Genomic DNA, 25,900 nt, shown 5'->3' on the forward strand with positions numbered 1-25,900 from the left:
CTGAATGAGAAGCCTCATACAGAGGCTGTGGAGTAGGGGTAGGGAGAAATGGTGAAAGGTTGATTGATGGGTACTGAGCAATGGTTAGATAGAAGCAAGAAGTTTTGGCTGGCTGTTGCACAGTAGAGTGACTTTTTAATGACAATATACTTTGCATTTCAAAAAGCTAGAATGAAAAATTTTGAGTGTTTTTTTATGAAGAAATGATGTTTGAAGAGACAGATAAGTTAACACAATTTAGACATTATACAATGTATAAATGTACCAAAGCATTCCATACTACTCTATTCATATGTACAATTTTATGTATCAGTTAAAATTTAACTATGAAAAGAACTGGATCTCATGGTTACTTGTGGCTGGGAATGTTGAGAGGTAGGTTGGGGAGATGTTCAAATGATACAAAATTTCAGTTAGATGGGGAGAGTGAGTTCAAGAGATATATCCTACAATATGGTGACTGTAGTTAATAATATATTGTTGTCTTGAAAAGTATTGAGTGAATGCAAAGTGTTCTCTGCACAAAGATGATAAGTATGTGAATTGATGCATTTGTCAGACTTGGTCAGTTAGTCAGATTTGGTCAATCCACAATATATATACTTCAAAACATGTTGTACAAGAAGATTTTCTCTGTCAATACAAAATATAAAATTAGGAAAATTAAATGCCACTGATTGGATTTAGTGGTAAAACTTATACAGATAAATTTAATGTTCAGATTTTTGCTTTTACCTGATGATGACAAAAATTTCAGAATTGGACAAAAGATTTTTAAAATGTTGAAAAAGAATGGGAAAAAACCCAAACTTGCAATACTGAGAAAGTGAATATTAGCTATAGTTTAGGAATTGTTTTTATAATGAAATAATTTCATGAATGCAAATCCAAAATATATATAGCACAACCTATAGCACAACATTCATATTCTTGAGAGAAATAGACATAAAAGACATTAAACACAACATACCGATTTTAAAAACACACTGGATTGTCATTGATAGAGTATAGTTAAAGACAATAAAGATGGAATAGTAAGATTATTCCATTATATGATTGGAATACTACCTTAAACATTCAAATATTAAGAGTTCTGCTTTCTTAACCAATGAGTAAGGTTTTAATTTTCAACCCTTTATTTTTACTCTGATAATAGTATGGGATACTCACGTGGAATTTTATGTAGCTCATTCATGAATTTCTCCTTCAGCTTAGAAAAGGCATCTTCTTTTCCCTCTCCAGGACTGGCGGGCTCAGTGGCATTACTGGGTAGAATAGTCGCAACCGTGGTGACTGGCGGGGCTGCCAGGGCCTCATGATGACTCTCGCTCACCATTTTAGTTTCAGAGAAACTGTGAGGGGAGGGAAGCAAAGAAAAAGCAATTCAAAATGGCTCACCTGACCCCACATCAAAGGTATATCCGAAATGAAAATATCACAGGTCCCACCTGCTCACCGGCTAAATAGTCTGTCATTAGCATATTACTTTATGTTGGTGCATGAAATATTTATGGGACCACAGAGAGTGGAGAGTTCTTTCCCAGAGGGTAAGACCAGATACAGCTAGTGAATGGCATTCTCTCCCAACAATACTACGCAAACTGTCAAATCTCTTAGTAATTTATTTATACAGCCCATGTGTAGATTTAACTTCTAACCTGTATCTTAGTGAAATGTGTATGAAACAATTGTTGACAATATGCACACTCTACCCTCTAAATACATTGTATCTTCTCAAAGGAAAAAAGAGATATTTGTATTAGAAAGGGTGATGAGTCATAGCATACTTTCAAAATGGTAGTGACTTTTTAAATGGTTATAAATAACACTATTATAACATTGAGAGTCTCAGATATCATGAACATGATGCAGAAATTAGTTCTTGATTTCACTTATTGATATCAATTTTTTTCCCAGTCTTTTAAAACATTTTTTTACATTTACTGTAGGCAATACTCTGATCAAGAATTCACTTGTCTTGCTGGGTGATTTCTTTAGGTCACTGCAAATGTGACATGATTGGCTACATTGACTATCAAGACACTGATGATGAAACATGACTTGTCTGTGTAATTATTTTAATTTATTTAGGTTGATCATGTCATTGAATTATTTTATTAAGTTAATTTATTCAATTATTTTAAGTGCTTGTTTAATCTTCAAACTACTAAAAAAACAATCCTAAGATAGGCAATGAAAATATCTTAGTCTTGAATTCTGAAGACATCAGTTCTAGTCCTCTTCACTAGCTAAATTAATTCTGACAAGGACCTGACTTCTTAATTTATCCCCCTTCTGAAATGTGAAGAACTGAACCCTGTCCTTTCCACATTTTTTTTTTTTAGTATTGCACATGTGAGGTGTTATATAAATGTATGAAAAGTATTCTAAAGGAGTAGAAATAAACTCATATTCTGCAAACCAAAAATATTTGGGGCTTTAAAATTTAACTGTGTGATTTTGGGCCATGCTGATGAAAAAGGAGACGTGACTTTGAGCAGAGATAGATAAATGTAAACAGGTCAGGGCAGGAATAACTTCACAGTCACAACAGGAAATGTGATGGGCAGGTAGAGACCTTTTGATTTGCAAAGAAGTGCATGTAACAGGCAAACACATAAAGGATTTTTGTAGAATGCAAACCTTTTATGAATTAATTATGGATACTTACATATTTACTGAAAGAATAACTGAAATAGAATAATCTTAGGTGGATGGCATTATTAAAGTCTTAATTAAAATCCAGAGATTTTAGATCTCCTGGAAGAAGATCATGGCTGAGGTTAATGTATACAAAGATAATCAATTTTTTATTCCATAATTGATTAGTTCTTTTTTCTAAGCCTTTAGTTTTTTACTGTTAGCTAGTAATATATTCCTAAAGGATAGAATCAGAAGGATACAAATCCAGATCTCTTCTTTCATTTTCTTCATTTGGAAAAATGAGTATAATCAGGCCAACTACTTAAGGATTTTGAGTATAAAATGAGATAATCTATGCAAAGAGCTCAGCAGGTATTTGTCATATGAATTTGTTCCATTGATCCATTTATCCATGCATCCACCCATCCATGTCTCCATGAATCATCTTTAATAGCATTTAGCAGCCCAGAATTTCCCAAAGTGTGGAAACTTTTCATTTCTCAAAAGCTTTTCCTGATCCTGTTTAGCTTAGGAATCTGTGTCCCTGAAAAACTTAGAAGTCCCATCTGTACTCTTGGTACAACTTGGATGAAATTATTGATACTGATGAGGTCATGACTTTATATTTCATGAGTCACACTAAAATTGTAATATTCCAAATATATGTATGAAATATTAGCATGTATATATTAAAAATACATGTATGAAATATTAGTATGTATATATTAAAAAATGAACTTCTTCCTCTGCCTTGAGAATCACCAGTTGTGATTCATTTCATTTCTTATCTATACACAATTATTGAGGATATTTGGGGAATTATGGTTTCCTATAGAATTTAAAGGAAATAATGAGGGTCAAGAAAATATAACCAAATACAATAGTGACATCAATTTTGCATATTACTCCAACATATTATGGAATATAAGACATTTCTGCATGTATTTGGAATATTATAGAGCTATAGAAACAATAACACTTTTGCTTAGTAGAGTCAACTTTTAGAAAATGTGCTTGAAGTTAACTCATCTTTTTAAGAGAACAAAATAATTGTTTCTATGATTATCAAATACATTCTTTGTAGACATAAGTGTCCTTGGAAGGTACTGAACATAGAAGTAAAAACAGTAAACTTTTAACTCTTGCCATCCAATTATCCCTAACATTTCTAATTTGTTGTAAATTAAGAAACGATTATAAGAAATATAGACAAGGCTCTTATCAGTGCAAACCACTGTGAAATTAAAAATGTTTTCATAAAGTATAAAAATATGGTAAGAAGTTAAGGATCAAATATATCGAAAAAGGAAAACTAATTGTTGTTCAATATTTTTATTGTTTTGTATGTTGAAATATAAGATAGATAATACTGCTCATAAATAATAAAGCTAACAATAGTTATGTGGTTCTTAAAAATTCATATTATGGAAATAAGGTGTTTATCAAGAAGCATCATTTTATGAATAGAAAAACTAGTTTTGACTATGGTGGCAATTTTATTTTCTTTTATATATGTTAGTGCATGTAGGATTGCCTGATTATTCAGAAAAAATATTTTATTCAAGTTTCGATAAAATTAAACTAATAGTCATTGAGTACTTGTAGAGCAACTTGGAAATATTAAAGCATAGTCCTTATACTACCCCCATGAAAGAATTAATTATCACCCATTTCATAGGTGAGGAAACTAAGGCATAGGGAGGTTATGCATGTGGTTGGAAGTTGTATAGTAGTAATTACTGGAATTGGGATTTGCAGTATTAAGGGAATTGTACTCAATAAGATAAATATCTAATAATATCAAGTTTTGTTGAAGGAGCTTTTAAATACAACTCATAATAAGAACTACATTTTATAATGTGATCTAGTAAACACTCTCTGCCTGCATGTTATATACTGAACAATACATTAAAAATTTAATGTAAACAAATTCACTATTGTAAAATACCCTGACACATTCAATTTTACTTTATTTTTTACTAAAAATTTTAGTTGTACCTCCAAATGGTGTTCCTTAGTTTCATAATTCACTAATGGTTTCAAACATACAATTTGAAAAATCATGACAGAATGAACATTTTTAAGCTACAATAGCACTGATGGGGCTAATAACTAAAGATGTCATTAGGTACCTACTAGATGTCAAAATACTATCATTAATATTTAAGTATAGTAACTTCAATTACCATATTGCCCTGAAAAGTGACTTATTCCTTTTTTAAAAAAATAGTTTTAAAATTGTAAATGGACCTTGTATTTTATTTATGTATATGTAGAACTGAGAATCAAACCCAGTGCCTCACACATGCTAGGCAAGTGCTCTACCACTGAGCCACTTATTCTTAATTTATGAAAAAGACTGATACGTGACTTTCCAGACAAATGATCTGTCCTTCACAGATTTTTGACAGATCCCAGGTTCTTTCAGTTGGTCTACTCTAATAATACCACTTAAGTATTATCAAACAATTAAATTGGTACTAAAGAAGTATTTATAATTTTCATTTTAATCAATTTACCAGTAAATAGAAAATATACTTCATCTTACTAATAGGAAACAGATAACATAATTTTAGAGGTATAGATGTTTGGTTTGTTAAAGTGGAATTTAGCATTCTCAAACATGCCAAAAAAAAAAACCCACTGTTGGATGGAAACATACATTCTCTTCTAAAAGTAAATTCAGCAGAAAGCATGTGATTAAGCAATTTCCAAAGAAATACAAAATCCCCTCCCTCTTTTTATAAAAACAAAAAGCAAAAATTAGTAAAAGTGTTTAATTTCACAAAATTATCAAAAAACTAAAGATTAAAATAACTAATATCTTTATTTAAAATTTTGCCTAATGAAAGATCATAAGTGAAGGTGAGAGTACAAGGAACTGGATAACTGAGGAGGAGGAGAAATTAGTAAAAACTCCAAAGACAGTAAAGTAAAAGATCAAAATCTTTAACAGTGCTCATTCTTATTGTAGGAATTCTTGATAAAGAGTTAATCTTGGATGTACAAATTATTCAGTATAGAGATATTTATAGTAAAATTATAATATTAGAAGTACCAGAAATTACCTAACAGAGAGATTTCTTAATTATGGTAATCTAGAAAATGATGCTATTAAAATTACTCTAAAGATTAATATCTACAATCTGAAAACACATGGGAGTTAAATGAAAAGTGCAAATTATGAGACTTTATAGAATATTTCATTTTTCTAAACAACAACAAAAAAATCTTTTGTAGAAAAGATGCTGGAAAGATACATTTAAAAATGTTAACCTTATGGTAGAATATCCACTTCCCTCATGTTACATTTTCCATATATTATAAACCTGAATGATTTTAAATTACAAAAAGCCAAAAAACAAACAAACAAACAAACAAACTCCTGTCTTTAGCATTCATTGTTCTGATCTTGAGAAAACTGGATCTTTCAGAATGGGTTTAATTTACCAATGCCAGATTTAAAAAAAAATACTTTAAAATGTAATCAAGAAGCTAAATTTCAAGTATGAACAATGCAGCTACATATTTAACAAGTATTGTATACAAAACGGTCAGTGATTAGAATACAATGTACAAAAAATGTTAAGGCATCATAAAGGTTAATACTTTTGTGGTATAAAATGAGGAAAATCAAGATTTTTGTTGCCATGACAACTCCCCACTGTCCCCTCATATTTATTCTTCCTACTAGGACTTTAATTATGTCTATCTCTAGATCTACAAATTGATATAGATTTCTCAGATTGTATAGTGAGATAGACTACTCTAATGTATAAACATAATGATTTCTAGAAAAAGCACTGTTTCTACCTCTATTTAAGTATTGTATTTTGTAATAATAGCATGCAAAATTAAAGAGCAATCAGGAGAAGGTCAAAGAAATATTGAAAAAAATATTCTTACTCAAACAAAAGAATTCTATGCACAAAAGCTCCAAACTGAAAGTAACTCTTGGAGTAGCTATTAAAAACAGTCTGGGAAATTTTGTGGAATGTGTTAAATTGTATTTTAAGGTAGAGGGCAGGATGTAGTGATTTTCTTTCATCAGCTTGTCATAGTGGTCGATGGAAACTGTAAGTGGATGCCACATGCATCCTTGCTGTCCCCGTATCCCAACCCCCTCACTTTCAGGAATGAGGGCCTCAGTTTTTGCCCTCAGTTTCAGGGAGAGCAGCCTGCTGACAGTTCCGGGCCCAGAAGTTTCTCCAAAAGAACTGCCCTTGACCAAAAGGAGCTGCCCTGCCTCAAGTTCAACTCCCTTCCCCAAAGATAACACTCATGCAATGAGGGGTGGGTGATGGTATGAAGGCTCAGCTCCTTGCCCCAGTCTAGGTCATCTCTGAACTAAACACTGTAGGGTTAGCTGAAACTCCTTCTTAACCCTATTTCAGTTCAATAAGCATCTCCCTTTACCTAAACCTGCCTCTTTCAGTCTCTCACATGGAAACCATTCCCTAGTAAACTACCTCAGACTGCAAGTAGGTTCCCAGGGAATCTGACCTACATCACCCAACTGAAAGAATTTTGGAGGGAAAAAAATATATATGAAGCACTGTGAACACATTCGTTTAAATTCCATCTATGCCCAGGGATCCTTAGGCCATAAGTGAAGTCTAGCAGCACATCAGAATGTTCCACAAGTTTGCAGACGTTGGAATGTCAGGCTTTAGATGTATCCTCTCAGTTCAAACAGATAAAATCTCTTAAGGGAAGCAAGAGATTATACAGCTCCATTATGGTGGAGTAGGACTGACTTCCAGAGGCAGGTCCCATGAAAAGGCTAGAGACAAAAGCCTGTTTTTCAGACCTTGGAGCAACTGAAAGCATGGCAGGTAGCCTAGCTTAAAAATACACAGGCACCTGAGTTCTTTTCTTTTTTTCCAAAAGAGGTCCAGGTAGCTCCAGATTTTACCCATTTATCAAGTCATGGTAGTCTTCTCAGAGTTCAGGAAGGATTTCACTTAAGAGTAAGTTTTCTAGGGAGTAAAGTGCTTTTGGAAATGCAATGTTAAGTGAGTCCTCTTAGCATTACTTTGAGAACAGAATCCTATGTTCTTCCCCATCCCCACAAATCTCATACTACAGACATTGAAGAGCTGTATAGATTGTTATGCCGAAGGTGTCTTTGGAAGAACACGGGAAAGGAAATACTCTGTGCTCAGCAGCCGCATTTCCTAAGAATCCCCTTTAAACATTAGACTCTTTTCAAGCTCCCAGTTATGGAAGGTTCTAGATATCCTCTTTCTCCCCTCTTCCCACCTGTCTCTCTGTAGCCTCTCACAATCTTATGGGTTTTCCACCTCTCTCTCTCATCAAAATCCTTCAGTTTCTGTTTTTTCTTAGGAACTCTCAAAGTCTTCCAATATCCCTCCCTCCCTTCCTTCTTCTATCGTTCTTTCTTTTCTCCTCCCCACTCCCTTCCTGTTTTTCTTAGGGGGAGAACAATCATCACATTTGGTTAGGTCTCATGTATCCTGTACTAGGCACTTGACTTATATCATGCATGTTTACTTATGTGCTTTGTGTCTACTTTGTGCTTTGTGTGGAGTCAGAGAAAAGAAGAGCAGGCTCCAGTTTACACCTGAGGAGAGCCCATGAGCTTCTATTGCTGCCTCTTCTTCCCATTATGGGAACTCAGACATGTTCCACAGTGGCATCTCCTGACACCCACAGTGGAAAACTCACAGTTACCTTATCAACACGGTTTGACAAGTGGCAACAGGAACGATTTCCAAGAAGCATGTGGAAAAGCGTGAATAAGACCTGGAATTAGGACATTTGGGTCCAAATGGGATGAGCAGAGAGAGATGCAGATGTGAGATACTCAAAATGGCCAATGCTGTAAAAGGCATTTTGTTTGTATTAAAAACCAGGGTCAAACTTTTTTGTGACTAGCTCCTCCTGTTACTAGAGGATGGAAAACTCTGACTTAACAGTTTCCCAATTTCCTATTTTTAGTTTAAATTCTTTCCTCTTTTTTCTTATGTAGAGCTATTTAGTTTTCTAGATTCTCCAGAGTTCATTCCCTCCCATACCTGTCCCCTCAAGTCACGCAAAAGTACTTTCTCAAAATCCATCTTCTTTAAAGGCGGAAGGAGACTGGTTATACTAAGAATTTAGTTATTTTCATCCATCCTAATTTTCATTGTTTAAAAAACATAATGAAGTTCTACCTACATCAACATACCTCATTACCTGCAGGTTTATTTCTGAGCTTCCCAAACTTGTTCACAGGCTCTATATTTATTTATTTTTTTAACTTTGCATTCTCTGAGTGGAGACAGACCTTGTAAGTGGTGAGTGAGAGATGTACTTCAGGTATAAATCCCAGTGGTTGCTCACGCATAGTTAAACTTGTGCTTTCCAATCTATAAAGATGGGAATGAGTCTATGTGTAGATGGCATGTGGCTATAGTCACGGGGATTTCAGTACTTGATTTAAGGGTAGTTCACTTGGGCCCACTGGACTAGGGCCAAAGACACTGTATGGTAGGAAAAGGTAGCTAGGTCAGTAAAATCTTACTTTTGGAATTTAAGTTGTGAAATTCTCTGAAGAAACTGTGCAGAAGTGGTAATATCCAGAAGTGGTAAATTCTGTTACTAAGTCTTTGCTTTGCATTTCTAACTGATGTACATGGATGACTAATGGAACTAACAATATTGAGTGGTGTGGAGATCCTATCACTGTAGACTTGGAAAAATACCATTGGTGACTAATAGCTGAGTGATTGATCTAACATTAGACAGAATATATTCTTTCACAATATATTTTTTCACATCTCTGAAATGGGGATTTTTTTTTTCTTATAATCTGCTGCATCTTACTATGGCTGTCTGCCAGATCAAGCTGCCATTTGCTGTGCATGTTCATTGTGGTTGTTATTTTCATTGATGTCCTAGGCAACAAATAATTGAAGGGCAACCCAGGGAAGGGATCTGAATCCTGCTAGTTGTCTGAATCCTTTTTCTGACAGCATGTACCATCAAAACCAGAATAAAGAGAGTAAAACAGTCTGGAAGAGTTTTAGAGGCAATAGTAGAGCAATATTTACAGAAATCCTTTACCCCAGCACCCTTAATGACACAGGAGATAATGGTGTGTGAAAAAAGATGGGCATTGTCAACTTTGAGTTGAGGACAGATTTAGAAATTTTAGGAACTCATCAAACAATCCATTTTGCTTTAATTTTCCTCTTTTGTGTGCACAAGGGTAGCACAAAATAAAATTGGTGTGGATAAATCTGAATGATCTTTCAATAAGAACAAAATAAAAATGCAAGTGATATGAGACAATTTTGACATTCTAATTTGCAACATTTTTTCTTAGTGGTATATAAAATAATACTGAATTTTGTAATGAATTGTTTCTTAGAGTGTAACCATGAAATACGAAATATGTATTTCACAAAGAATGAAAATAAGATTCATGCTTGTTTACAAATGATGTATTATTTCAAACAAACCTTGTTTGTAATTCCCCAAAGATCAAGAACGATTATATTTAGCAATTATCATCAACATTAATTTCAGAACTGGCTAAAGCAAGAATGAATTCATCAGCCAAGTGAAAACTATTCATTGCTACATTATTTTCCCTCTCAGACCATTATTAAAGAGGATAAAAGATGGAAAGAAACAAAACACATCCTAGACAAAACTCATGCTCTGAATTAATGACACAGAATATAAGAGATCTTATATAACTCTGAAAATTTCCTACTATTAATGCAATGTTGAAATTTAAGAAACCATATTTGTTCTTAAAATGCCAGTCAATAATGGAGAACCTTTGAAGTCTTTAAAGGCCTCCCAAGGTTTTATTAAGAATGGTAGCAGGGTCATGATGAAGAAAGAATATCAGAATAGCCTTTTTGAAAGCAGTAGAAAGACTTCAAGTATATTCTGTTGTATCTTAAAATGGTATAGGAAGAGTCAAAATACTTCTTTCTTCATTTTTACTTTCTCTGGTAGGAAACATAGACATGAAATCTAGAGATGGAATCAAAATCTTTCCTTAACCAATTGGATATAATATTCAGAAACTATGCTCATTTGTCCGTAATAGTAGTTGAAGTTACTTCTCTTTGACTTTTGTATACTAAGATGAAAAGACACTTTTGGCAATTACTGAAGAAATATAGTTGAGTCAGACCAAGATAACTGGCTCTCAAAATGTGTTCAATAGAAGCTACAGATAAATAATTTGGAATTTCCATTCTCCAATGCTTTTCTGAAACTCAGCTCTGAGCTCTTGCTGTTTCTGAGCTGCAGGCACTTGAACAAAAATCTAAGCTTGCAAATCAAGCCCTCTTTTTATCAAACTGTGTTCATACTGTCATTGTTTTGTCACACAGTGAAGCAAAGCTTTAAAATCGTCTATATACAGTTCAGATTGTGGTAAATATGATGACGGGAAATGCTGCAGTCTTTCTGAAAAAAATAGTATATTAATAAATAAAGATATCTAACACTTATTAAGCCCTAACAGCCGCCAGACATTGTTATAAGTATTTTAAATATATAAGCTCATTTAATACTCACAAAATAAATCCCACAAGTCAGGCAATATTATTGTCTCTCTATTATAGATGAAAACATTTGTAAAGGTAAGTAGTAGAGCCAGTAAGTAGTAGAGCCTCGATTTGAATTGAAACAGGGGAGTTCCAGAGCACATGCAATTCTGTCTCACAAATAACTGAGTAGATAAAGTTTGATTGAATGAATAAATTGTGTGCCTACACCATGCCCAACATGACACCAGTTTCTCTGAATCATTCAAGTAGTTCACTCAGCATCTGAATGCATAGGGATACAGCCATGAACACTGAACGGTTAAAATCCAATGTGATACATGCTGCCGTAGAAATGATTATAAGAGACTGCACTGATAGCATGCCTCATAGAACACCACTGAATGCAGAACACAGAAAACCTGAGTATGGAAGCCCTGAAGATCGAGTTTATGTGCTAAAAATATCAGATATGAAGTATAAAAAGTGAGTGATTTTTTTTACTCCTTCTCAAATTTTGCCTTCTATGGCATGCCAGTGAATTAACTTGTGAACATGAGACATGAATAAATGGTACCCATAATTTATAAAATAAAAATGAACAAAATTGGATATCAGTTGCTTACCTAACAGCTATTTATTGTTTATAATTTAAGAAAAACCTATGTTTTTCAGACAACTACTGCTGTAGGGATATCACCGCATCCCCATCTCATGGGTAAATCTTATTAGTCTATGTATCAATCATGGTAATCTGATTCTTCTTGCCAACGGCTGGTTTAGGCAAGGACGTATGATCCTATTTGGGCAGGTTGTGATATAAGAGGAAGTCTGTTGGGTAATTTGTGGGAACATTTTTCTAACTTTAAAAAAGTTACACAGAGGTATCAATGCTTCTTCTGCTAGATGGTTTTGTTTGCATGTAGTACCTGGAACAATTTGTAGCCATGTTATGATCATGAGAGAAGGCTGCTGCTTTATGGATGGTAGAATTGGCAGCTGGAAGTAACCATAACTGCCATGATGGTATTGAGAGGCTGACCTGAAGAACCCTATGACCACCTTACCATGAACTTGTAATGGGAGATAATACATTTTCCTTACGGTTTAACCCATTTTGTATGGCATTTGCTATTGACTGTAGTGCAAAGAAAGCAAATATAAATACAGTCTGATTTCCACAATTATAAAAACAAAATTAATTTTAATCTACAGGTTTAGTTTTTACTATGCTTTGCTAATGTGGCTTCTTTCTAATGCCCTTTACCCGTGTATGCCTCTGACCACCAGTTTTTGATTCTCCATAGATCTAAGAGCTATTCACTGTTTTCTCCCATTCAGAATAGAGCTGTATCTTCCCTACATCCTGTAAATCATGGTGATGCCTAGTGCTAGATAAATAGGAAGTGATTTGTTTTGAAATATTAGGAAACTAGTTTTGTTATTGGTCCCCTCTAATTTTCCCATAACTTATTTATCGACCATTCAATGTGATAACATGAAAACTAAAAAGTGATCTGTAGAGGTTTAGGTGAAATTCCGCTCCTGAACATGGTATTCCAAATTAATGTCCTACCTTTTAATGTGTCCATCATAAATCAAAGTGTGGAGGAAGGGGAAAACCACACTTTTATCCACCAGAAGTACTTTAGAAGTAGATCAGGGAAGTGAGGAAATTGGGGAGAATATTTGGAAGGCAAGAACCCAATGGTGACTGTTATGTGGCATTGTCTTTGTTTCTTAGTGAGTTCCTTTTCTTTTGCTTTTTCCCTTTCTCTTTCTCTTTCTTTGCTTTTTTTTTTTCTTAATAAGAAGCAAGTCACATTTGAATAAATTTAGGGACACATGTATAAAGAATATTTATGTCTCTTCTTTTCCTCTTCACATACTGAAACTACATCCCTTCAGGAAGGTAGATTTCAGAATAAATTTCTCATATAATAGTATCTAGTCACCATCTCCCATTGAAGTATCATTGTGAAAAATACAATTCTGATCAAAGACTATCTGTGATTTTTCAATTTTACTTTCATTTGTTTAGTGGTCGGACTTAATTTTCATAGAAGTTGCTCAATAATCAGACCAATGAATATACCACAGTTTGCATCCTAGATCTTCAGGAAAGAATTTAGAAAAAATATAGTTTTCAGTTTGAAGAAATCTCTGTAAATACTCTCTCATTTGCATCATAAATAGGCATGCTGGCTTACTGACAAGAGCAATATATGGAACTAAATTGCCTTTTCATTTTATATTTAGTAATTATAGGTGCTATAATTTCATTGGTAGGAAGTTATTCTATAGGTAGTTTGTTTCTCTCTTTAGGCAATTTTCCCATACTTACTTATCAACAATTTGATGTTGTAACATTAACACTAAAAAATGATCTGTAGCCCTTGTACTGAATGTGACAAACATCCTCTTTGAAAATTAAATTAGACAACTCTTATTCTCAAAATGCCATATTATTTCAATTTTAAATATTCTTGCAGAGAAATCATCTCTGCCTTACCATAAAGCAAAAGATACAGGGGAGATCTGTACATTTTCCTATTGGGTAATTCAAGATTACTGATGACTAGAAGCTAAAGGTTATTTCATCAGTCTGGTTATAAACCATGATGTATTTGTTGGCAGAAACAAGAAATTCAGTTAGATTTTTTTCTTATATGTCATTAATATGCAACTGCTTTTCTATATAATAGTACTGTAAGTAGCTGAATCACAATTAATAATCCAAATGGTTAAGGGGACATTTCTGAGTGAGGGCATACTATTACAAATTCACCACCAAACAGTATATTACAGATAAACTAACATTCTACTGTGACATAGTATGCTGATAGCATGAATAAAATATGAGTGTTGACTTTAATCAACCAAAATTCACACTGTATTATAGAAGGTGAAATACAGAATAAAATACGAGATATGATTAATAAGTCTACTTGTTTATCGGAGATTTTGTTCATTGAAACCACTCAGGTGCTTTTGCAATCACACACAAAATCAAGGAGGAGGAAAAAAATCCCAAAAGATTCTATCAAAATTTTGTGCCTTAGAAAACAAAGGAAAGGCTGGGGATGTGGCTCAAATGGTAATATGCTGGGTTCGATCCTCAGCACCACATAAAAATAATACAAAGATGTTGTGTCCACCGAAAACTGAAAAATAAATATTAAAAAATTCTCTTCTCTCTCTCTCTTCTCTCTCTCTCTTAAAAAAAAAAAAACAAAAAACAAAAAACAAAACTAGCCACCAGTAGAATGTTAGCAAAACACCACTAAAAAACTGAAGTAGAATTATAAAATCAGACTAAAATTTATGAGAAAGGTTTTAAAAGGCTCCTTAAAAATCAGATAATTTTTGATACTAAAAATAGAAAGAATATACAAGATACAGCTCTATTAGAAACTTTAAAAACTACAAAGGTGAGGATAACAATGACCTAAAGGAAGAATAATTAATAATGAAATGTAGGAATTAGGGTATTTGAAAAATGTGATAGAACTTATCAAAGGAAGAGTGGCCTTTCACAAGGTAAGCTGTACAGTGAAGGGAGTCCCTGACCAGACACATTCGTGTGACAGGAAAGGCCAGTTAGATAGGGAACTTGTGTTTTTCTGGCCAGAAAATAAGTGCATATCTCTTGTATTCTGAACCAGTATGTCCTCATTTACTGAAAAGCACACATTTCATAAATTCATTATGGAATTAAATAAGATAATAAATAAACACAAAATAAGCACTTAAGTTTAGTAAAAATTGTGGTAAGGTAATATCAATAATAATGTCTTCTTCCTATAGTAAACATATCCCTATTACAGAGCAATGAACTCCTCCTGCTCTGATTTCATGAAGGTTAACATGGTGTTATTTGTCAGGCAGATTTCTCCACTGGAGAGAATGTGCAGGTGTGAAAATGCCCTGTCCAATCCCTAAATAATTCTTGGCATTCTGCTTTATACATTAGCCCCCTGTGAATTGGTTAGTGTGAGTCATATCAAAAGGCTTTCAAAATAATTTTCTGAGCCTCTCACTTTGAAGACCAGATCCTGGAATATGGCCAGATTTTTTCTGTTTACCTTTCGACTTCACTATCTTTTGGTCCCATAGCAATGACAATTGATCTTCAAATGAGATGAAAATAGTTTGGTCAGTTTCTTGATGGAGGCTGTTTATCTTTCTTTGTGGAATGGGATCTCAATATATTTTCAGATTTATTGATTTTTAAATATAATGGCAACTACTGCCAGAGGAATCTTTCAGGATTCTGTGTGAAACTGGCTAGAAGCTCTAATGCCCATTGACGCTGGCAAGGCTTTGCAGGACACTCAGAGGCAGTCAACCATTTACAAGCCCCAATTTCCATATGATGCATACATGGAAACCACCCTTGCCTAGCACAAGCAATTCTACAATAGCTGCCAGGAATATTAACCAGAAAAACCACAAGTCTCTTAGAGGTTCTTGGCTTCAAAGAGATGGGAGTGAACAGGTTCTGAGAGTCAGAAAGAGCCAGGAACAAATCTAAGGCTGATAACATGGATGGACCAGCTAACCCATGTGATTACTCTTTGATTCCCAAATACATTTCCTCAAGTTTTTATCTTTTCACTGTTTGTGCAGGATGTTTGCTCACCAACTGGATATTTATTCTTGTTTACAAAAGAAATACTTAATAAAGGCAAATATGACACAAGTGTTGGCAGGGAGGCTATACTACTGGATTATACAAGAGAGCCCAGTTATGTACTAGATAAGAACATGGGCTCTGAAGCTAGAAAGTGTAAGTTTGATTGATTAATATTAACCATTAATCTTTGGTTGATGAATATTACTCGTTGGCATGGATTTTTTCTCAATCATGGAAGTCTGTTCCCCCAGATGCATCTTCTGTGAATTAAAGGATTGGTGGGGAATTTGGTGCACTGGTTACAGTGTGCTAATGAGCAGGCTATCCTGGGCAGGAAGTAGTAGGTAGCCAGGGATTGCCTTGGTTTGCAAGGCAAGAATGCCTTTCTCTGGGGGTAGATCCTATTTTCTTTTTGGCAGTGGGGCTATTCCTACTCTTCTTCATACCCTTCTGAGATTAAGAGCTTCCTAATTTGTTTCTCTTTTGGTCGTAAACTGTCCCCACCACACTCAGAGCTCTCATGGTGACTCTTAGGAGTTCTGTGTGAACTGGAGCCAGTTGTCCAGCTGTGAGGAAATTCTCCATTAATAAATTACTCCATTGTAATTACTCTCCAGGCAGAATCCTAGGCAATTTGCTTGAATATCAAGGGCCAGCTGGAAAAAATGGCTCCTCTCTTGGGAATACATTTCTCCCAAGCAGTTCTATGTTGTAGTTTTCCTAGATGTAGTATCTTTACCAACCATAATATGCTTTCTGTGTTTTAGAAACATCTCAGAATTTCTGATCTGTTAAGCTCATTTCATGTTGCCCAGAGTTTTATATCATTCACCCTCTTCATAACCTTTTCTTCTGTTTTGCAACTTTTAGAAGCAAGTGTAAATAATCACTTGTAGTTAACATATCACTGGGAAAAAAAACCCTTCTATTTGTAATTCTAATAAATGAATTTCATGCTCTCTTAAATATGTGAAAAACACCCTCCACTTTATATTGGAAAGGAAAAAAAAATCAGGACTTAAATGCATCATTATTTCATCTCTGAAATTACTACATATTATGATTTTCTGTTTATACATCTATTACATCTACCAGCATCTGGGCAACCTGAGTTGTTGATAGGGTCTTACACATATTTGTATCTGCAATACTCAGCACAATATTCAAATCCCTAGTATGACATGATAGGCATTTGAAAATGCTTATAATATACATTTATATTTGTAAAAATAAATATTGCATTTTTTTAAATAAAAGAGTGAACCACATAAGCTTAGGTAAACTTAGGTGAATTTGCCTATGATTCTTCTTTTTTTTTTTTTTTTTCCTGGCCTCATGAATGTGCATTCTGGATACATTTCAGGGTTGGGCAAGTTAGATCAGATTAAATCCAATTCTGGAGGGAACTGGTAGTTAGAGAGGTGAGAGGGCATCTCAACAAAGAGAATGGAGGCCTGCTTCAAACTTGAGTGAATATACAGCCTGCACCATATTGGGCACACATTAATTGCTGAATCTTTTTCATCACAAAATGCTGACAGTGGAGAGAGAAGGCAGCTGGTAGAGAGAACGGATATAGAGCATTCAATGTTGAAAGAGGGAACATGTAGCTGCAAAATCATGCTGTTATTCATTACAAGCAAAGAATCCAGACAGCATTTTGCAGACGGTGTTAGAGAGAAGAAAAGTCTCTGGAAATCAACTGATTAAGATGGCACTGTATAGACGTCCATCATCAGAGACTGAATGCAGTCGTGAGTGAGAAAAGCAGCTTGCTGGAACAGGCAAGCATGGTTAACATTAAGTGGATCAAAAGAATTCAGACAACATCACAGTCTTTACTGCCCTTGAGGCTTCTCTCTGGGCCTTGATGGTTCAAGATTATAACCATTTTCTCAATGAAGGGAGCCAGGAAGTCAATACAAGAAAGTCAATTGATGCCAGAATGTCAGGGAACAAGGTTTACAGTTTCAAAAATTCCTCCTTCCAAACATAGACATTTATGTTACTACCTAAGGAAAAAAAAACAAAAAACAAAATAACAAAAACCAAAAACCCCAAAAATTCATAAAATTAACGTTCAACTTGATTTAGGCATGAAATTTTAATACAGTCCAGAGAGGGCTCATGCTGCTTCAAAATAATTTTTGCATAATTCTACAAATAAAGAAACCATTTATATCAATAAAATACTTGTTTTCTGTGTATTGCATAAAATCAATTTATATTCAAATATTTAGCTACTGCCAAATTAAAGTCTTTTAGGGAGCTAAGAAACAAAAGTACCACAGAGATTAACTGTGAAACATTTTGCTCTAAGTAGAACAATAACACAGAAATTAGAATATTAACAAAATAGCAAAGTTTGTTGACAAATTCACTTTGGTAGCTGTGGGTCACTTCTGAATTAAGATTTTTTTTTTTTAATCATTCTCCTTGCCATTGATGGATTTTCCTCCTGTGGTCCTGATTTACTTATTCATTAACTAAAGGGATTAGTAAAATTAATTAGAATTAAAGTTGATATAAGCACTAAAAAACCAAAGATAAGGAGCTGAGAATATCAATTTGCTTTTCTTCCTAGCTAATTCCTAGAGTTAAATTACAAAATGGAATTTTCTAACAAATTTTTACAAGACTTTTACTCTAAGGGTAGGAAAACATCCGTGAGATGGGATAAATTCTTTCCTATTTTGGTCTAGAAATAGAATTCACATTTCTTTGTCAATATTACCTAGTTTTTCTGGGTGATAGTGATATTTTATTTGCTGTCTTTTTTTCTTAGCTGTCTTTTTTGTATTGATCAGATAGTTTTTCAGCAAAAAATTTATTTGTTCATCAAAGTAACAGTGTTATTACCTTTTAAAAACATTAACTTTCTTTGAACGATCGAATTTGAATCACTTGAGAGCATTTCTTTTAGAATGTGCTTGGGGTTTAAATGCTGCACACATATACGTTAGCATCAGTATCCCACTCATTCTTTTACTGAAGCCTGGACAAGCTAACAGCTAATGTGAAACTGATTAGGGATTTACATTCTGGGATGAGGCAGCTCTGATCATTATTAAGTAATAAATATGGCTTTCAGTGTCTTCCTGTATCTTGCTTTAAAATAAATAGAATTTGTATTAGAATTTTTGAATATTTTCCCTTTTTCATTGTCTTAAATGAAATGATAGTGACCATTTCTATTACTTTCTTTCTGCTTGTTCACTCTCTGGAGCAGAGGGCTCTCAGTCTCTTGCCAGACTCAGACAAATTATTCTACATGAGGCATAACTCTGAATTTATCCACCCTTGGTCAGCAGTGAATTTCTCTAACCTGATGTCACAACAAACACTACATCTGGAATTTTCTGTGATGACAGGATCTCATCAGATTGTGTTATTCCAATTGACTCATATTTTCTTGGTACAGGCCCATCAATCTCACAAATCTTAGCATATTCATATATATTGCATTTACTAAATACATATACCAGTTAAATATGGACCCTAAAGAAGGCATCATGTTGACTGTTTGGGTCTCAAATTTCTAGCCTAAAGAAGGGGAATCAGAGAGTTGTATCCTTGAAATTAATTTATCACAGTGAGTTTTCCAGGAACACTTCAGCCACATCACATCCAAGATAAAAGTCTGCAGCCCTCCCAAACCATGATCACAACTTGACTAGTTTTGACAGTCTATTTATTAATTGCTGCCAAACTGTAATTGTTACTGTGTTAACATCACCTATCTGCAGAAGAGTAGCATCTACTCCTCATCTGTCTCTAATATTTGAATATAAATTTATTTCTTTAGGTTTCACCACTGATCTTCAGCATTCTTATTATTTTCAGACAATTTTATCTACAAACTCAAATAAATTATAAAAACTGGAACTAATTGTTCCACTAATTGATTGACTCTGTTACCTCCTGTTGTGTGTATAAATGCATGTCATCCGGTTGTAGAAAGCAACAGGAGGGAAACCATCCATCAATCATAGAACAATTAGTTCTGTTCTGAAGCTTTCCTCTCTCTTTTTCCCCCCCGCAAGGAAAAGAAGTTATATTGGAAAAGATATATAGATTAGATTGACCCCCCCCAACACGTATAATTTTTATTAAATTATAAATTAGAGTTCCTTAAGCTTGAGAGAAACACCTGCAATATTATAGGACTAAGGTTCTCTGTTACCCTATATCCTAGCTGCATGTGCTTAATTGTTTCTTAGAATGCCTTAATCACGAGGCTGAGCAAAAGATGTCTGTTCACAGCCCTATTTTCGTCAGTTAATATGTGGTATATAGAAGTTGCATAATAAATGTTAGTTGAATGAATAAGGGAATAAATACAATTTATAGTCTTTGGATACAAACAATGCAAGTGGTTTTAAATTATTCATTCCACTGGAGGTGGTTCTCTATAAGGAATTCATAGATGTAGCAGTTACAGTAAGAAACATAAAATGGGCACAGTGATGCATACCTGTAATCCCAGAACTCAGGAGCCTAAGGTAGAAAGATTGTGAGTTTGAGATCATCCTCAGTAATTTAGCAAGACCCCATCTCAAAAAATTAAAGAAAGAAAGAAAGAAAGAAAGAAAGAAAGAAAGAAAGAAAGAAAGAAAGAAAGAAAGAAAAAAAAGGACCAGGGAAGTAGCTCAGTGGTCATGTGCCCCTGGACTCAATCCCCAGTACCAAAAAACAAAGTAAGTTATTTGATTTTTATATTTTCTACCTTAGTTTCTCCCAAGATGGATGTAAAATAAGGCAGGTCAAATGACAGAACAGTGAATGTGGCACATTTTAATATGTCAGTCCTTAAGACTTTCCTATCTTACATTGATCATTCTCTTTTTTTTTTTTAGGGGGGGCGGGTACCAAGGATTGAACTCAGGGGCACTCAATCACTGAGCCACATCCCCAGCCCTATTTTGTATTTTATTAAGAGACAGGGTCTCAATGAGTTGCTTAGAGCCTCGCCTTTGCTGAGACTGGCTTTGAACTTGTGATCCTCCTCTCTCAGCCTCCTGAGCTGCTGAGATTACATGTGTGCACCAACCCACCAGACTTGGTCATCTTCTTTGTCTATAAACAGTCTGAAAGTCATAGGATGACTTGTAGTTATTTCCTAGGTGCTAAAACAGTCACATTTCTGAACTCTGTATTTTCATACTTGCCAACCTCAGTTAATTTGTATTGTATTCTCTTAATTTTAAAGATTGTCTCCCTTTTTTAGGTAGGTGATAACTTAAAAGGGATAACTTTGACTAAAGAAATAACTACTCAACCCAACAAAATACATTTAAAAATTGTAGCTAAATAAATACAGCTATGATTTTAATTTTGTGGAGTGAAAAAAAAGGTCAAATTTTTGGATTCTGAAAACAGATTACTAAATATGGGAATATAGAGTTAAGAAAGCAAGGACAGTGACAGAAAACACTTTTTCAAATGTTTTCATCCTTGTTGCTAACGTAGGTAAGATACCACTAAATGCCCATCAGGCCATCAACATCTAATATAACCTGAATAGGCAAAATGAAAGATTTTGCAAGTAGAGAATAGATTTCATTACACAGTCTGACATGCCCTAAGGAATTAAAAGGGATAGCAATAAATATGCAAAATGGGCTTTGTTAACAATGAGGATTTCCTTGCTCATTTGTGTTTTAATCAGGGCTCCAAGGTTAAAAGAATTTCTGTTATTAAAATTTATCAAAGTAGTTTATTGAAGTGCCAATTTTATATCTATCTGACTGGCATTAAATCCACCCAGGCAGGATTCTATTGACAAATTGACCTCAGCATTTAAGGCATTCCCAGCAGCTGAAAATTGGTTTTGGCAGCCTTGTACATCAAAACAGCTCTATAGGGTAGAAAGTGGCTTTATTCACTATTGCATAACTAAGAAAAAACTTGACGGATTAAACATTGGAGTTGGTTCAATGGTGCACAAGCATACAGATATCTTTAAAAACAGCATACCCTTTGTAGTAGAGAATTAATTTTAAGAAAGAAGATACTTGGGTGTATGTGTTTAACAAGCCCTCTAGGCAAATCAGAGGCTGCTTATCTTCGGGAACTACTAAAGTAGTAACGTAATTAAACATAAATGATGTCACCCATGCTCAGAAAAAATTTAAAAAGCAACAACAATTTTTTTTTATATAATATTGCTTCTAATTCAAGGGCATTATTTTATTTAGACTTCAAACTAAGAATTGTGATCTATTTCCATGTTGTGCTACATTTACTGATAAACAGGAAAAATCAGCCTGCTGAATTTTAGACTATAGATAATTTTTTCTATAGGTACTTGCCCTGTATAAAATATGATTCTTCTGAATAAATTTAAACAAGTGTCAATGCTTACTTGATAGGTAGCATAGGAGAAGAGTTGAATCCTAAGAAGAGTATGGGGAGATCTCAGAAAGAAGGGGGAATTGGACTCAGGGTTCTTGGCATGCATGATGGCAAAGGAGTTCACTATGCACCAGTCAAAGGCATGGCAAGGTTTACTTAGGAAAATAGGTACCAATTCGAAGGATAATGAAAACAATTTCAAGAGAGAGATGCCTTTTGGGGTAAAGAAGAAATACACATTCAAGGGAGAATTAGAGCCATCTTGGGAGTGAGAGGTGTGCTTTGGGGGTTCCCCATTCTTCTTTTAAGGGAAACTTGTTGAGGGGTGGGTATTCAAAGGTATGTAGGAAAATCAGTCTGGTGATCTCCAGATGGTTTCTGATGATCTGGTCAGTCTCAGGACTGTCAGGATGACCTGGTCTTCATTATCTGATCAATAGAGCATGTTGGAAAGTTCTCTAAATTCTAAGTTCCTCAAGGTATTATATCTTTCTTTGCTTAATTGATTTATTGGGGGTTAATTAATATTACCCAGGAAGATTTACAGATTTTTCTAGGGATTTGAGAGTAACAGTCTTGGAAGAGAGAGAGGATTAGGCAGTGACAGGCCTTTGAAAGTATGTAAAGATTTTGAATTACAATCTTTTTCGTTGCTCTTTCTTTATGTCTTATTTATACCATTTTCTATTCTATCGACTCTCAAACCTGGGGCCATTTGAGGGCAGTCGGTGTGTCCTTGTCATTGTGGAACAGAGACAGTTCCTGAGGCTGACTCCTAAGCAAGCTAGGATGAGTGAGATGACTTAGGTAGGCTATGGACTACCTCAACAGGGCTTAAAATTTCGGGGTTCAATAAAAGTTAGATTCTGACAATGATGAGTCTGTGAGTTTTACAGCCAATTACACTTTTATTTAAACTACAGTTTTTAAACTAATCTAGGATCTGATAATTGCAATAAAGTCTATGGCAATTATTTATCTGAGCATTTTGGGATTCAAGAATACCTAAAACATAGGAAAATAAAATGACAACAACAACAACAACAACAAAGGAGTTTTTTAAAAAAGCAAAAAAAAAAAAAATCTCAGGGCTGGGGTTGTGGCTCAGTGTTAGAGCTCTAACATGTGGGAGGTGCTGGGTTTGATCCTCAGCACCACATAAAAATAAATAAATAAAATAAAGGTATTGTTTCCAACTATAACTAAATTTTTTAAGAAAATCTGAGATTTAATGAGGAAACAAATAGTTATTAATTTTTCAGATAGTACCCCAAAGACATATTTTGATCATAATCTCTTTAAAAGGTCATAATAGTAGTAAAAAATGAAAATACAAACAATTAATTAGCAGAAAATTAAAAGTAAATTTTGATGTAAAATTCTGCTGTATTTCTTGCCTATTAATTCACCATATTGACAGAAGCCCAATTTTCTCCAGTCTTGGCAAACTTTCTACCTAACTCTAACCTCAACTAATCCTCCACTATTCTAATCTTTCTAATGTTTCAAGTTCTAAGTCAGCTGAGCTTCTTCCTCTGAGCCAGCCCAGTCAAAATTAATTTATTATCCTGATATATCATTATGAGATCAATAGATTTTGCTGGAAAGTTCTCTAAATTCTAGGTTCCTCAAGGTATCATCTTTCTTTGCTTAATTGATTTATTGGGGGTTAATTAACATTACATAGGAAGATTTACAGATTTCCCAGGAATCTGAGAGTAACACTCTTAGAAGAAAGAGGATCACTAAGGCAAACCTCTTGAGAACTGGGTAGTGGCATCTTCATATTCTCTTAGGCCTATAACAACTCCTGCTAATAAAGAGCATATTTAAAAAATTGTTCCTTGGACTTGCCTCATTATACTATTTTTTTTAAGTTTGTTGAGAGTTACAGGAACTCTTTCAGGTCATTAAGAAATTGTTTTGATCATGAGGGTAGTCTATTGACTAAAGCATTGTGTAGATTGAAATGTAGGATCACCTGCATAGAGCTGAACTTAATTCAGATATGACTTGTCACTTCAGGAGTTCGCAGTTTTGAAAGGAATCCTTTGTTTCTAGAGAATCAATTTGTGACAAATATTGACGGTGATATCAACTTATTGGAAAAGAAGGAAGGAAAATCTTATTACTATGTTTCTATTGGGGGTCACTGGGTCTAAACTTTGAATAAGTGATATTCACATGAATCGGCTCTTAAACCTGGGGCCATTTGAGGGCAGTCAATGTGTCCTTGTCATTGTGGAACAGAGACAGTCCCTGAGGCTGGCTCCTAAGCAAGGTAGGATGAGTGAGATGACTTAGGTAGGCTATGGGCAAAGTTCAGCTTTGCCGCCTTCATAATGGTGTCTTCTCCTCTTTTGCATTCTTTTACTTCATACAGGAGGTATTAACACAGCAAAATTCCAGGCCTTCAGGTGATGATGCTTCTTGTTTCATCTTCCAGGCATTCTCTGAGAAATAAGCTGCTGAACCTCCAATGTTGTACACATGTGATCAGAAATTAAACTCTTCTGTCTTTTCTCTTACCCATTTGAAGATGGAGCATCTCCAACATCTAGTGAGGTCAATATAGGCAATAACTAGACCGTCTTCACAAGGTAGACTGGGCATTGCATCAAGGAGCATTGAAAGAAACATTCTCCTACTCCTTATCCTCTCCATCTGATCCTTTAGGAGGAAGAACTTTCATTTTCCATCTTCTCTTTTTCACTAAGACACACACTCCTGCTCTTTTTTTTTTAACCCTTGGTGGTAGTCCCTGGCCTTCAATCTTTCTTTTCTCTTTGCACCCCTGTCTTCATTTTATGTTTTTCCAACACCTCGCCCTAACCTTGTTGGTTTAACACAAGAATAAGGCCACACATCTAAAGTAAAGTGGGAGTTGTGGGTTTTGGAATGAAATTAGAAGTACTGTGTTCCCCCCAGGACTGACTCTAATTTTACCTCTTAAAGCCTTTTTTTATTTCTTCAGGTAGAAACAAAGATTTTCTTCTGTATAGCTACCGCTATTTATCTCTGTACCCTGCTACAGCAGTCAAATTTTCTGTGTCAAGGTGTGCTTGTTCAGGTACACAGCCTGTCTTCCACACCATACTGGCAAGTACCTCATTGACTGCTGTGAGGAACAAAGGAGGAGATGTGAGGATTGTGAGACGTTCCTGGGACACAGTAAAGTCCAGAACAACTCTGTTCACAGAAAGAAAAAAAAATCACTATACCACTCATTTTTAAAAATAGAGCATCATAATTATATATAGTCATTGGTTTTATTTTGACAAATATCATACATGCAAGGAATTTGATTTCAGCCCCACCCACCCTTTTCTCCCCTCCTCTATTAAACTTCCTTTCCTCTGCATGCACATAAAATGAAATTCCCTGTGGTACCTTTATAACATGATTTTTGTTGAATTCATTCCATTTATGTTTCCCTTTCCCTTTCTCCCTCCCTCTCATTCTCCTGCATCTATTCCACTGATCTTCCCTATATCTTTATGATATCTGATCCCCTCTCCCACTGCCTTCTTTCCCTTATTTTGTTCTAGCTTCCACATATGAGAGGAAACATTTCACCTTTGATTTTCTGAGTCTGGCTTATTCCATATAATATGCTTTTCTCCATTTCCATCCATTTACCCACAGATGCCATTATTTCATTCTTCTTTATGGCTGAGTAAAACTCCATTGTATCTGTACACCACATTTTTTAGTCTGTTCATCTATTGATGGGAAGTTGGATTGATTCAACAAT

At 34.6% G+C, this 25,900-nt stretch overlaps 1 protein-coding gene across 3 annotated transcripts in view; it reads right to left on the reverse strand.

Moving 5' to 3' along the window:
* Syt1 (synaptotagmin 1) overlaps positions 1-25,900 on the reverse strand; it is a 519,932-nt gene that overhangs the window by 203,666 nt on the left and 290,366 nt on the right. For all 3 annotated transcript variants that reach the window (XM_015482663.2, XM_015482662.2, XM_048804683.1), the window contains one exon: positions 1,171-1,352. In XM_015482663.2, coding sequence (XP_015338149.1) covers positions 1,171-1,336 — 166 coding nt within the window. In that variant the 5' untranslated portion in view covers positions 1,337-1,352. The remainder of the gene's footprint in view (positions 1-1,170; positions 1,353-25,900) is intronic.

The sequence above is a fragment of the Marmota marmota genome, unplaced genomic scaffold (genome assembly GCF_001458135.2).
Source record: "Marmota marmota marmota unplaced genomic scaffold, marMar, whole genome shotgun sequence".
Lineage (NCBI taxonomy): Eukaryota > Metazoa > Chordata > Mammalia > Rodentia > Sciuridae > Marmota > Marmota marmota.